Raw genomic sequence first — 15,101 nt, 5'->3', positions numbered from 1 at the left:
TACACAGTGGACCACAATTTCCTTACTGGGTATAAATGACAGATATACCACTTTCCTATACACATTTTGTCAGGTTCTTAGCTGCTAACTAGCTACAAAGCATTTCCTTACTTAAGGAAAGACAACAAACTAAGTGGGAAACATTATCTGGGTTTTGGGATTATCATTCAGAACTTAAAAATTGAAATAAAAATATGGCTTTGGACAAGGGAGCTTTTTTCAAAACATCTTATTTTTATATAGATAAACACAGATATTTTTAATAGGGGACATATTAAGAGAAGTTTGAAAACAACTTATAAAATATCCTCTAATACAGTCTATGCTTCAGCTTGACTGATTCCAAAGGTTACAGTAGATAAGGTTCACACTGGAAAAATCATCTCTGCAATACCACAGAAAGGTAAAATGCCTGTTCCCAGCTCCTCAATAGAAATATGCAAAGAACATAATACACTATGTCCTAAAACACTACTGTTTTAATAGTCTGCAAGATAAAAATTTTGAAGCAAAGTTTCAAGCATATAAAATCTCTTTCAGTAGAAACACAAAGCTGCAAGAGTAAATTAAACTGCTTTGGTTTTTCCCCCTAAAAACACCAAAGTGTATACTCAGATTTATTTAGAGCAGTTGCTTCATGTCAAAGGTTGAGGATAAAAACCAATTGAACCTATGAATTGAAATATGTGTGGTCAACATGCAAACGCTTGTGCTTGCATGATGCTACAGACAAGAGTTGGAAGTGTTAGCTTCCAACTTAATGAAATTGCAAGAAGTATTAAGTCCTGAAGACAAATGTGACAAAGACCAAGGTTATTATGGTTGCATTTCAATGCTTTAATAGGAAAATTCTGCCCTGATCAATAAATATCCAGTTTTCTATCCTTCCTCATTTTTTCATTTTATCATGTGGTATATAACCCATCCTTGTTTCTGCTGCCATCTAATGCTCATATATTACTTGCCTGTTTCATTGTAATAAGCAGACTTACCGGCTTTATGTCCCTGTGCAAGAATCCCACAGAGTGAATACTTTCAATAGATTCCAGAATCTGCTTCCCAAGCCGCAGAGTAGTACTAATCGTGAATGTTCCTCGAGACTGGCTCCGACGCAGGTCTGCCAAATTCCGACCCTGGTCAAATTAAAAGGACATTTTCAGAAGAAAGAAACAAAACCAAACAAGACTAATCCCAACATCCACAGATAGCATAGTTTTCCTATCCTTTCTTCAGCTGTTAATGGTTGGAATACTCATTACTTGTTTTCATATTCAGGGATAACACATCTCAACTAATGAACAGATGTCCCTAAGGATCTCCAACATCAAATTTAGAATCTATTTTTGAAGACATGCATTTAAGTATCTTTCTATGCCTAAATAACATGGACCAAACTAACAACAAATGCATTTCTCCATTGGATAGTGTCATATCTGTGGCACACTTGAAGAGAGAAAATACTCACTAAGACTTCTTTATACTCAATTCCTTATGGAAAAGTATGTAATTTATTTAATTATACTGAGATGACTTAACCAAACAGATGAAATATATACATACAATTCAGGAAATATGCTCCCATGACACCACAGAACTGTTGGTCTATCTAACTAACAGATGACAAACAATATAAAATGGAGCTCACTTCTTTCTTCAGCAGCATATTCACTAGAGCCCCTTCTTTATCCAGCATTAGTATTCACCAAGATGATAAAGGGCAATAATACCATAATTTTAGATTCTAATCATCCATTACATAGTGATTCTACAGAGATCTGGACAATCATCAACAGTATTAAGTTTAACAAGAGCAAGTGTCAGATTCTACACCTGTGAAGGACCAACCCTGACTATATGCATGGTCTGGGGGATGAGAGGCCCTGCAGAAAGGGATCTGGGGTTTATGGTCAATAGCAAGTCAAATATGAGTCACCAGTATGCCCTGACAGACAAAAGGGCCAACTGTGTCCTGCAGTGAAGCAAGCATGGCATGGCTAGCTGGTTGAGGGAAGGCATTGTCCCACTCTGCTCTGTGCCGGTGCAGCCTCACCTCAAGCACTATGAGCAGTTTTATGCACCACAATATAAGAAGGACATAAAACCATTAGAGAGTGTCCAAAGGAGGGCTACAAAGATGGCAAAGGGTCTAGAGGGCAAGATGTATGAGGAGCAGCTGAAGTCACTTGGTTTGTTCAGCACAGAGCAGAGGACACTGAGGGGAGGCCTCATGGCGGCCTGCAGCTCCCTCACGAGGGGAGCGGAGGGGCAGGCGCTGAGCTGTGCTCTCTGGGGACAGTGACAGGACCCAAGGGAACAGCATGGAGCTGGGACAGGGGAGGGTCAGGCTGGGGACTGGGAAAAGGTTCTTTACTGAGAGGTGGTTGGGCACTGGAACAGGCTCCCCAGGGCAGTGGCCACAGCACCAAGCCTGTTGGAGTTCAAGAAGCATTTGAACAATGCCCTCAGACATAGAGTCTGATTTTGCAGTGGTCCCATGTTGAGCCAAGAGTTGAACTCAATCATCCATATGGGTCCCTTCCAACTCAAGACATTCTATGATTCTATGATTTTATCCTGCTCCCCTACCCCCGTTTTGTTTTTTTGTTTTTATTTTCATGCAAAAAGGTAAACAAAATGAACAGACTAACATGCTGTTTTACATTATTTTCCATTGAAGTCTTCAAAAAAATGTCTATTATCTCAGTAAATACCTTCCTTTCAAAAGTCAGGCCTTTCTAAGGATACAAACTTTCTCCTTTCTGAGAGTATTACGGAAAGCATATGAAAGGATAAGGATATAAGGAGATGTTCAAATTAGGTTAGCTCCGTGCTGTTTGCTTATGATCTCTGTTTGATTTTTTCATTTGTCATTCTCTAAATTTTTACTGGTATTTTCATATGTTTGGCTAATAAAACAAAACACACCAGCAAACTTTTGAGCCCTGTTTGATACACTGACCTGCAACTGCATGACCACATAGTTAAATCTGTCATTCCTTCCACATCCAATGAATCTACAGACATGATCTTTTCCTGAGGGAATAAACAGAAACAACTTCAGCAACAACAGTGACATTCTGTGTTTTTATTCCTTTAAATACCTAGCAAGCAACAAGAAAATCTCCATCAAAACACTAGAACTTAGTCATATAGCTTCTAAATATTCTCACGTCAATTGACAGAAGAATGGTTGCTTGTTTATTGTCTCCTTAGGAAACTCCCTGACACACAATTAAAAAAGGTTGTCTTCTTAAAAAAAAAAAAAAAAAAAAAAAAAAAAAAACAGGATTAATTGCAATAATTTTAAAACATTCTTTTAAAAGAAACCTCTACAATTCCAGCAAATATGTAAGTGCTAAGCTATAAATAATACCAATATAAGTGAGATGAGCAATATTATTTTATGAAGGATTTGCAGCAAAATTCTCAACATGAAATTTTGTATATTCATTGCTGCAGCTTCCAGTTAATGAAGTTTCATCTCAAATATTTATGACTCATTTTACAGTCACTGTGGGTATGCTGAAGGAACACGCTCAGAGAAACACATATTAGTCCACTTTTTTGTGGTCAGATTTTCATCTAAGAAATTCAGTAAGCATCCAAAACTTGGTTTGTTCAAGGAAAGCCCATTTTAACTGAAGCAACAACTCCAGTTGTATGGTAAAATCTTTGGAAACTAACTTTCATAAAGAATTGATGAAATGGCAAAGGACAAAAATAGAAAATGTACACATTATTCAAATAACCTAATTCTCTTCCACTTCAGCATGGCTACACATACCTATTACAACTTTGTAAATACCTTGAGGTCCTTTTCTCTCAGTGTGTAACACAACTGTGAGCCTGTGACTGTAGAGCAGGGGGAGAAAAAGACAGTAGTAGCCTGCAGTGAATCGCTGTGCCCTTGAAAAGGTTCCTAGGGAGAGCATGAGGAATGGATAAAAATCATTCCTCGAACTGCACTGTATCACTACAGCTAGCTCTATGGCCCACACCAGAAGCAACCCATCACTGAATTATGCTGCAGAGCTGTAAATGAGTGAGATAAAAGTCGTCAAGGTTGTGTGAGACAGAAACCAACTGAGGGAGTCTCACTCTCGCTGAGTGAGATTTGACAAATCTGTCTTCTCTGATCTGACTGTGTGAACAGATGGCCAAACAACATGATTAAATAAAATAACCATCTGTTGCAGCAGATTTCTTTTAAAAGCAGTGTTTAAAGAGTTAAATGGTATTCTGATAACAAAAATTAGGAGACAGCATCACTGGCAGGAAAAAATAAATGAACAAATAAATCAAGGATGTGATCAATGACTGAACTATAATAAATGGCCATATCACTTAACATACTCCTCCCTCATAATTAACAGATAAGTCATACAGCTACTCACATATTTAAGCATAGATCAGGGTCTTAAAAGAGCTTCTTTGAAGTTTTTCTTTATTCACTGCACTGCATACCTATAAAGTTATGACTCATTTCACCCCTGCAATGAATGACCACACTTTTAATTTTCAAAATTTCTCAAAGCAAAAATAATAAGAAATAGCACATCCCTGCACTTCTGCCAAAAGTTATGCTCACTTCAGTTTCACAGTTTATGTGAAATAAGATTCTAATTCAGGAAGACTCTAAACTATGATCACAACCATGAGAATGTGCATAGTTCTAGGAAAGACTGAAAGGCCTGTTTTGCTTTACCGGGACACATTACACCTGCTTATTTCCTCCCTAAAAGCCTGTTTCTTCACAAATTCCCCAGAAGTAATATATGATAATAAATATATATATTTAAATAAGTCAGCTCCACACATCAAGAGAATTCTGAACAATACTGTCAGTTCATGCCAGCAGTGAGGCAAACACCATATCTTTCATTACATAATATTCAGAGATCAAACCTGCCCGATGTTTGCAAGAAAAGGATTTTTATGACAATTACATTTATTCCTCTGATTTATGTACAAGAAAACTAGAACAGCTTGAAAGTAAGAGAACGTTAGCCCTTTGAGAACAGAATAAGAACTATATACATATACATACATAGTTACATAAATACACACCAAAAAAAGGTTAGAACAAGATAAAAATTGGTATCAGAGGACATACACTATTAGAAGGTAGTTATAAAAATAACCTAAAAAAATTGTCTACATGTTCACTTCCTCTGAACCTGTGAGTCCCCAGAAAATATATATGTGTATATCAAAAGTAAGAAAAAAAAACTCTGTGCAATAAATAAAGCATTTAATAAAAAATATTCTTCAAGAAGCAAGGACAAAGTTTTTTTCTACTCCCCACTTCGTCTATTTTTCTTTCTTCTGCAATAGATTCTTAGCTCTTACGCTCTAAAAATGTGCAAAGGTAAATAAATTAATAGAAATGGCTTCTAGGAGCCAAGATTTTATGTGAACCAGTTTTCTCTACCATAATCCAACATCCTATTTGATTCAAATCCTTCAAACATGGATAAAAATATCTGTGTAAACCATAGATCTCAATACACCCATGAAGTTTATGGGTGACACATTTGTTACTGAAGCCACTTTCCTGATCATCCACAATGTTCCCTATCTAAAGCCACAGCAGTTACACTTGCACAGCAAGTGTGACTAACAGTCACTGCTAGCATTACTGTCATACAAGCAATACAAGCACAGGCTTTTTTCTTTTTTTTTTTTTTGGTTTGTTGGTTTTTCTTCTCCTCCCCCTCCCCAAATATTTATTTATTTATTTATTTATTTTGTATTTTTAAAATGTGTAAGAGAATGATCAGAGAGAAGAATTAAGGAATACTCTAGATTGTTTTCTCATAAGGAAGGTTGTCAAAAGAGTGCCTTCCAAAGAACTTGTAAAGAAATCAGGTTTTAAGTTATATGAAAACTTCCATTTATTACTTTCTCTGAAAAAAAATATATTGAGAAAATAAATAACAAAAAGTGACAGTTGTTTATTTGAATTTTACATTATTTGGATTATTTGCCTCATTATTCCATTCTTTTCATCTAGACAGCATTTCCTAGGATTCAGCAGAACTAGAGACTTTTTCACAGGAAAACTTCAGAGTTATACTCCCAAAGGAAGAACAATACTAATATTATAGCTTCTGTAAAGCTTTGTAGGAATATTGATAAATGCTTGTCTAAGCCAAAAGGTAAAAAGATGGTAAGTTTTTAAGGAAAAATAACCTTTGCAACCTTTGAACTCAAACTTCACTACACTTGAATTCAAAGTAGAATGTTATATGCAACATTTTAAATACAAATTGAACAACATGAATGCCATAACATGAATGCCATAAATAAGTAAATAGGACTTCAGGTACACAGTTGGATATGGGCTACGTTTTTACAAATACATTGGCATCGTAAAGTAAGCAAATTCCACAATTTTATTTCAGATATTATTTTTCTCCTGTTTCATCTATACCCTCTTAGAGACTTTTCTTTTTCTTTCTTTCTTTTTTTTTTTTTTTTTTTTTTTTTTTTTAGTAATAGAATGAGACTCATACATACAGAAAAAAAAAAGAAAAAAAAAAGTAGAAAAATTAATTCTGGGCATTTAAAAACCTAGGAGTTACAAGGTATTTGTTTCTTCAAAACTCACGATTCTTAAAATAATTTATTTCAGCAACCGTGGCCAATGGTTTCTAAATTTAGGATTGGTGTCTCTGGACTGGAAAAGCTACAATTCAAAGAGAGATAATATGGACCCCCCTGAAGCTCCTTGCTCAACTATGTAATTAATATTAGATGCTATTGTGAAAGTCTTTAAAAAGACATGAACATAGGAACAGTTTGTTAACACTATCACATGTGACATGCTTGCCCTCTTAAATCTATAGAGGCTGTCAATTTCTGTTGCAATCTAACCTCTATAGCTGATTAGGCAGCACCATATGTCATGCAGATTTTGTTTTATTCGAACTTGGAAAAAATCTGGCTACTGACAGGGACTGATATATCAGTCAAATCTTCCAGATTCAACATAAATTGTTTAAAGAAAAAAGTCACCTTTGAAACTTTATCTTGAATCTTATACTTGTATATCTTATATATAATGTATACAACAGTGAAGAGATGCCACTGCATATTTCTCTGTATTAGTAGCTTCAGATATTGAAGTATTAAAAGGTGCATCAAAAGTGACTATTCAAAGCTATGATCCTGAATGGTCAAGGAACTGAACCCTGAAAGTATTTCAGGATTTTACGTACTAATAATTATTTCTTCTACAAAGGATTTTTAAATTGGGGGGTTTATTTTTGTCTTATTATGCTTCCCATTTCAACCTTAAAGTAGCCTTTGTAAGTGCTGCCAAGAAAGAAGAAATATAAATATTCTTATCCTTGTTGGCATGTTAAGGACACTCAAATATTCAATGCTAGATGGCTTTGTTTTGTTTAGTTTTGTTTTCTCTTTTTAAGATGGTCTCCTTTCTTTGTATTACCAACAAATACGAAGAGAGTAAAAAACATAAGGAGATTATGTAGATCCAGAATAAACTACAGCTGAGCACAGGTTTTGCAAGCAATTTCGTTTTTTGTTGTTCCTTTTATTTTTATGTCATACTGTTTCAAAGTTAAAGTTCATTGTAGCAAAACTTTCAAAAGCTGAATGAGCTTCTATTCCATTCTTAACAACCATTTATCAAAAATTTGGAAAATATGGGGAATATTAACTTGAACTATGACTAAATAGAGATTATTGTGATTTTTTTTAAAATATAAAATGACATGCTACCTCCTCCATATCCAGGGTATAGTCCTACCTTGCAATTTCTTCAACACAGCTACTTCCATTTTCAGTACTTGCTTTGGCTGCTGAGCTGACTCGACCTTCAATGCAACATTTTCCCGAGTAAGCAAGTCCAGTGCATCGTAAATTTCTCCAAATCCTCCACCTCCTATTTTCCTTAACTACATTGAAAAAATAAACACAAACAACAACAGATTAAAAAATGGGGAGAAAAAAAGGAAACAAAACGTCAATACTTCCTTGCCCTGTCTTTCAAACTGAAAACACTATTGTATTACTAACAGATTTTAAATGAATATAATTGTATCCTTGAGTAAGTAAAAGAGCTATTGAAAAATCTAAAAAGGTATGGTTAACCGCAGACAATTTGGAAGAGAATCATAGGAAAACAAGTTAATATACCTGATGTCCATCTGCACTAAAATTCCTTCATTTAATACACTATAAGAGTACAATTCCCAGCATGAAACTGACCAAAGTCAGCATGCTGAATATATACTTTCCTCAAATAGCCATATGCTACACAGAGACCTTCATATACAAATGCACAGTGGCATTTAAAAATATGCCATCTTTTTCTTTTTTCCTCAGAAATACACAATACTAAAGGTATACAACTTCTTGTACTTAGTGCAAAAAGCCAGAAATTTCTATTCTGTGCAGTGACTCACACAAAAGCTAAATCATAAATGAAAAAAAAATTGCCAAGATTATCTTTGAATATGTATATTAAATGTTGCTCATCTACTTATGGTTCACTAACACTACTCTTATTAACAGACATTCCAAAGAAACAGGCACCACTGCAACATGCATCTGTTTTAGGAGGAGGTACAAAGAATGCTCCTGGCATATTAACTAGTTTACGCTATACTCAGAGGAAATATTAATAGTTGTGTTTTCACTCTGCTTTAAATATTCACAGGAGACAATGACCCGTCTCTTTCACTATCAAAAATGTCAATGTTATTTCATAATGTTTTCATATGGTGATCTCTCCTGTACCTACCATTGATAAAAGAGAAACGGAGACAAAATGAACAAAACCCAAGGAATATACAATACTTCATTTTCTTTTTTATCTTTAATTATATTTTACCTTGAAATGACTGACATGATTTTCTAAATGTCACTTTAAAAAGACTACACCATATTAAATGTTGTCTAAACATTCCGAGGATCTAAAGATCAGCAATATGCTGACCTGTCTTCAGATTCTGAAAATGAATCTAATGTCTCCTAATCTAGACAATCAGCCACCTGACTGAGAAGCAAAACACATTTTTAAAAATAGCCTAGACCTCTAAGAAGAAGGAAACAGATCAAATGAGGTATATTCACTTTTTTCCTTACATTTTTAAATCCAAGTCATATCACATGAAATTTTTATTCTGTAAGATTGCAACAATACTCAATATTTCATCATGCATTTTATGATCTGAAGATCTTTTACCATTGCAAGCAAGTTTTATTCCAATATTCCTAAAATGAGGAAAATAGGGTTCAAGATAGTTTTTTTCACTTCCTCTGGCCTTACGTTGCCAACTTTAAAAAGGTGCATTGGATAGACGTCACACTAAGTTAAAACTTAACTAACCCACCTAAATATCAGCTTCTATTGCAACATCTGTTGATTGCAAATTCAGATGATCACTTCCTTCTAAAAAGCACACTAGCGGCTGACAAATTCAATCTCCCCTCAGACAGCCTGTATACGTTCTCTGAAGCAGGGTAATGAAAACACAACCACAGGCTTAAGGCTACTACTCCTTAACCAGCACATTTAAAAAAAACTAACAAGTTCAGGTACAGGATATCACAAACCCTGAATAATAAGTTAGTATCTTTGGACATGACTTGTTTTAGGTAGTATTCATGTAAGAATCTGGTGTTAACGCTAAAATGACAACAAACTATGAGAAATAGGGTATTTTCAAGTCCCATGAAATACTTGGTACAACATGGTTAGATTCAGATGTATTTAACATATGCAGACCGTTAGTCCTTACAGAAAGGGAACAGATACCATCTAAACATTGGAAAATCTAGCAGGTTTTAATGGGATTCAATATAGATGTATTCGTATGCCTATATGTACAAGTTGTACAATCAAATGTAGTTTTGTAACTGATTCAGCCACTTGACAGGCCATTTGGCCTGCACCTCTTGGTCTGGTAATGTTCTACCACTTGGTCTGGTAATACCGATATCTTCCTGAGCCCTGAGCTAGTGTCTGGGTTCAAACAGCTAAACACAGATGTTGATCTGACTGTGATTTTCAGCATAAGCACTAGTATAAGCACAGTGGGGACAGTGAAAATGCATGGTGAGAAAGGGTACGAGGAAAAGGAAAGACATGACACAGCCGTCCTTGCCACTCAAAGTGTACAGACTTACAGCAATTTATCATATAACTTCAATTTACCAGCTTTGAGACATGGCCAGACTGAGCAATACTGCCTCTGAAAGTTGTTTTGTTTTGGGCTTGTGGACTAAAATAACAAATGAACAAGCCACCACATTGATAAACAGATCAATTTCTATCCTCAGATGAAATACACCAGAATCATTAACATACATCCAATAATGATGGCAGTCAATAATTCCAGGCACAAATGAACCTCTGATGGCAGAAAAAGAATTTTCCACCTTTGTCACTAGGTCACGCATGACATTCAGCAATGACCTCACACTCTCCTTGGTCTTTTTGCTGCCAATGTCCCAACAGAAACTTTTCATGTTGCTTTTCATATCCCTCACCAGTTTCAACTGTATGCTGAGCTTTGGCTTTCCTAAATACTCATCCCGACACACAAAGGCATTGTCTCCATTTTCCTCTTGAACAGCTCATCCCCTTTTCCACCCTCTGGTCACTTCCATTTGGCTTTTGAGTTCAAACAACAGCTACCTATTCACTCATTGGTTTCCTCCCACATCTGCTCAATGTATTCTACCTTGACAAGGATTTCTTTGTTTTGTTTTGTTTTCAATCTCAAAAAAATCTACATGCATCAAAATTCTAAAATGATCAGGAGAGTGGAGAAGGAACTATGAGAACTCTGCTTGATTTCCCAGCAAAAATAGTTTAGAACAGATATTATGACTCTCTAGATGTAAATAAAGCATATGAACACCAAAATGGAACAGAGCTATTTACGGTAAAGCCAATATGGGCACACAATCAAATGGATATAAATCAGTCATGAATAAATCTTTGCTGCAATATAACAAACAAAATTCATTTCTACTTGGAAGAGCAGCAAGGTCCTGAAAGAGCATTCTATAAGAAGTAACAAGTCTCACGATCTGACTAGTTTCAAGAAGATGCCTGAGCGATTTCTGACTGAGATAATCACTAGCTGATTGGATTCAATATCCTAACAGGAATATTTTTAAAGGAGAAAAAGAATTGCAGGAAGGCATACTCACCACCTTCCATCTTTCTTTGACCAAGATTCCCACACTGAGGATGTCAGGCTGCTCCCCTCCTCCACTCATTGCAACCTCCTGATGCGTGGGAACTGCTATGCGAAGTCTGGGTCAGCAAAAACCATCCAGATCCCAGGAGTGGCTTCCATTTAACCACTGCCTGAAGAAACAGCACAGAACACAGGATATCAGTGATGAACAGAATGACATGAAATACAGAAACAGTTGTGCTTCTCACCTAGCATGTTACCTAGCTTTTTCATATCCTATAGAAACTTATGTCAGAATTATAGACAACATTCAGCACAGAAAAAAATCCAAGTACATTGTTCCTTAATTGTTTTAACCTGCTCACATTCAAACTACTAAGCCCACCCTCCAAATAATGCCAGTGAATATAAACGTTTTCAAATTTATATTGTGAGTAACAATATGCTGACAGCTTCAAATTGTTGTAAACCATAATTACATTTTTCAATTTTAATAATAACTTTCTAACCATGAAATAATTAATACATTACTAGATAATTGATTAAATAATAGTAATATACATGTATAACAACAAGCTTGAAAAACTATTAACCTCAAAATTAGAGAAATAAATACTTATATCGAAATTCTAATTTGTATTTAATTTATTGTAATGCCTACCAACTACTTCATGTTTTACAATGTAGTTCACATAACTAGTATTATTTATGATTAAATATATCTAAAACTGCAATTTCACTGGTATATGCCAGGGTACAAACAGCTAAAAGGTGAAAGAAAATTTAAAAAAATAATAAAATAATAAAAAAAAACTTGTGTTGAGTAATTCACTTTAATTCTTCAATTTTGGTGATAATATCTAAGCAAATTTTATATAGCAATATAAATTTTTTTACTTTGGAGATTAGTCCACACATAATGACTCTCATCAGCACCCACTCCAACCAGTCAAAAAGCTTATTTCATTTGCTATGAGCTTTTCTAGAATTGTGCTTGTTAGACTGATATAATGATACAAGCTCTCTTATTCAATGTAAGACTCTTCAAAAGTGTATTTGCGTCAGTTATTTCAATCACTGCCAAAACAGTATTAACTAAAAGTGGAAAGCTCTCTTACCCCTGATTCAGCACACCAATGGTATACAACATCCATACAACCATTCTGGTTTAAATTAACAGGATACATTTTTATACATTGAAGTGCCAAATTTACTACTGTGGTTAAATTATACTTAAAGCAAAAACAAAACCCTAAAATAAAATAAAATAAAATCACTGTTTAATAAACCTAGTTTTAAACATAGAGATTTAATGTGACAGTGATTGTGTTTTGGTTGTGGTTGTTTTTTTTTTATATATATATATTCATATTCTTCCATATTAGTTTTTTCTATTTAATTTATGTCCTTCTTTCTTGAATTGTAAATTCTGACATTTGAACCAACTCCAACAAAGCAGAAACCTCTGGAGAAAAATTAATCTGAATTAGTTGAAGGTTTGAATTTATACCTAATTAGTTAGAGTGGATTAAATACCTGTGAAAACATGTTCATTATGAATACACAGCCTGAATTGGTTTAATTTAAACAAATGAAGTGAAACCAAATTAAGATTGTGTATTCTGAGTAAGAGTGTCCACCCTGGAATTTAATCAACTTGAACTAAACCAATTTCAATTGTACTGGTGCTGGTAAATTCTCTCCTGTAGATAAGGTCAAAATTCTAAAGAAAGCCATGGTGATTTATGTTAACACTCTCAGCATTACAAACCACTGACCATAATTACTGACCTTTGTAATAAAGTTATCATAACACAGTCAAGAATTAAGCGGGCCAAAGAGAAAATGAAACAGTATTAACAAAGGGACAAAGGTCTGTTAAACACTTCTAAAACTACACATTTACAGCATGTTCAACGATTTTTCTATTTGTCCAAACCTTTGTTTATTCTTCTACCACTTTCCAATTATGGGGTGGTCTTCACTAAGTAGTACTTTTACTGTCTTAACTTTTTTTGACTCTTTTTTTCTTTCCTGGCATTTTTTTATAGAAAGTAATGGAGAAAGTATTCATTTCGCTGCAGCAAAATCTAAAACTGGAAACAATGAATTTTGCTAAAGCTTTCAAACAAGTGAAATAACATCACCTGCAGAAAAAGGAAATGCTTTGCTAAAGCAAAGATATGACAACAATGATTTTAGAGTTTTGTATCAGTATTGCTATCAGCCTTGATCTGGTATCTGATTAGATTTTTATTTTTATTTTTTTGGATACATTTCAAATGACAATTTATAGTCACAGCTTTGACAAACATTTTTGAAAGCTATCGATTCATGGAGGCTTGAGCACACTAAGGGAGCACCAGTAACTAGCCCAGAATGCAATGTTACAATACATAGACCCACAGAACCATGCCATATTTTAAGAAATACGGTAAAAATACTGTTGCTATAGATAACATCTGCATGGCCAGGATAACAAAATCTTCATTTATGCACAATTCCTCAATCCTGTTCCAGTACATTAATTGTTTGTTAAATCTCTTGACATCCTATATCATTACAAAGCAAGAAAATCTATTCTACATCATCATACTCTGATATTCAAAACACCAAAATCCCAGGATGCATTCAACAACCACACACAGGAAGCCAAAGTTCTCTCCTGAGCCCCGAAGGCAAAGTGCTAAACACCTCCTAAAGCTTAAGAAGCTAGCCCTATTACAGTGCACATAGAATAGCAAGCACTGTTTTACTTAAGAAACGCAAATTTTATGAACATGTTGAGGTTAATTTGGACAACCTGATTCTTTAAGACCCCAGATAAAGGAGCCTGAGTATTCAGGTATTCAGAATTCAAGGCCAGGGAGCCTGAAATTAGCCTGAACTTCAACCTGTTCAGGCCACCCTTCACCACCACCCCCCTCAGTGAATACGCAGATGTACTTGATGCATGAGGTTCCAAATGATGAGAAGTCCCCTGCCTTCCTTGATAAAATGTCTCAGCGAGTCCTTTCCTTCACAGCAAGCAGGACTTGTTTTGTTTCAAGGTTTAATCTGCCTAATTTTAGTTTCTTACTACAGGACTTTGTCACACTTTTAGAACTGAATTCCATTCCTGGTAATTTTACCTCATTTAAGCATCTAAACACAGGGATCAAATCATTTTTAACCTCCTCTAAATTAAGCCTTCCTTCCTATCCCACGAGTCTTTTATGTGGTCCTCCTTTGAAACGCCTCTCCTTGCTCCACATTCTTTTTGCAGGATGGGCAGCAACCCTGAGTGAGACATCAACACTGAATTACACTCAGTCATACCAATGCTTAATATGGACAGAAGATGGATTTTCCATTTATTTCTGCTCACAGTCTTATTTCCCTAACCTAAGTTTAAAGCAGATTTATGCTTCTGCTAAATCACAACAGTATCAGATGCTTATACACCTGCAAGTTTACTCTCATGCACTGCTTAAAGCTTTTATTCACAGTCTGTTATAGATTGCTTTTCATTGTTCTAATGTGTACTCTAATTACCTCAACACTGTGAAACTGAAAAATTAAGACTTATTAATGTACTGCAGTGGATAAATATCTTGATACTCCTTACCTAATGACAGAAAACATAATTTGGTATGTGCAGTTTAGGTTACCTTCTTCAAATTTGTATGGAATAAAATGACATTTTTGGAGTGGGCTACCTTTAAAGGTCCCATCCAACTCTAGCTGTTCTCTGATTCTATGATAAAAGGACTTTTTGGACAGACATATATACACATTTTACAGAGGGGGTGCTCAGAACAAAACCAAAACTGAAACTTCTCTGAATTCTGGAGGATTTAAATTCAGATTGTTTGGACCCATTCACAACTCCACAGATGAATAAAAAGTTCATAAAAACTCAGATAGTCCCATTTATATTAC

The 15,101-nt window shown here is 35.0% G+C and overlaps 1 protein-coding gene across 1 annotated transcript in view; it reads right to left on the bottom strand.

The window, feature by feature from the left end:
- TTBK2 (tau tubulin kinase 2) overlaps positions 1-11,259 on the bottom strand; it is a gene marked incomplete at both ends in the record, with an annotated part of 55,108 nt that extends 43,849 nt beyond the window's left edge. Inside the window, 4 exons of the mRNA XM_084288436.1 lie at positions 993-1,133; positions 2,960-3,033; positions 7,775-7,922; positions 11,191-11,259. Coding sequence (XP_084144562.1) covers positions 993-1,133; positions 2,960-3,033; positions 7,775-7,922; positions 11,191-11,259 — 432 coding nt within the window. The remainder of the gene's footprint in view (positions 1-992; positions 1,134-2,959; positions 3,034-7,774; positions 7,923-11,190) is intronic.
- Between the last annotated feature and the right edge of the window lie 3,842 nt (positions 11,260-15,101).

Source organism: Netta rufina, assembly GCF_964035555.1.
Source record: "Netta rufina genome assembly, chromosome: 5".
Taxonomy (NCBI): domain Eukaryota; kingdom Metazoa; phylum Chordata; class Aves; order Anseriformes; family Anatidae; genus Netta; species Netta rufina.
The sequence above is the reverse complement of the archived record's forward strand: the minus strand, read 5'-3'. Positions and strand labels throughout refer to the sequence as shown.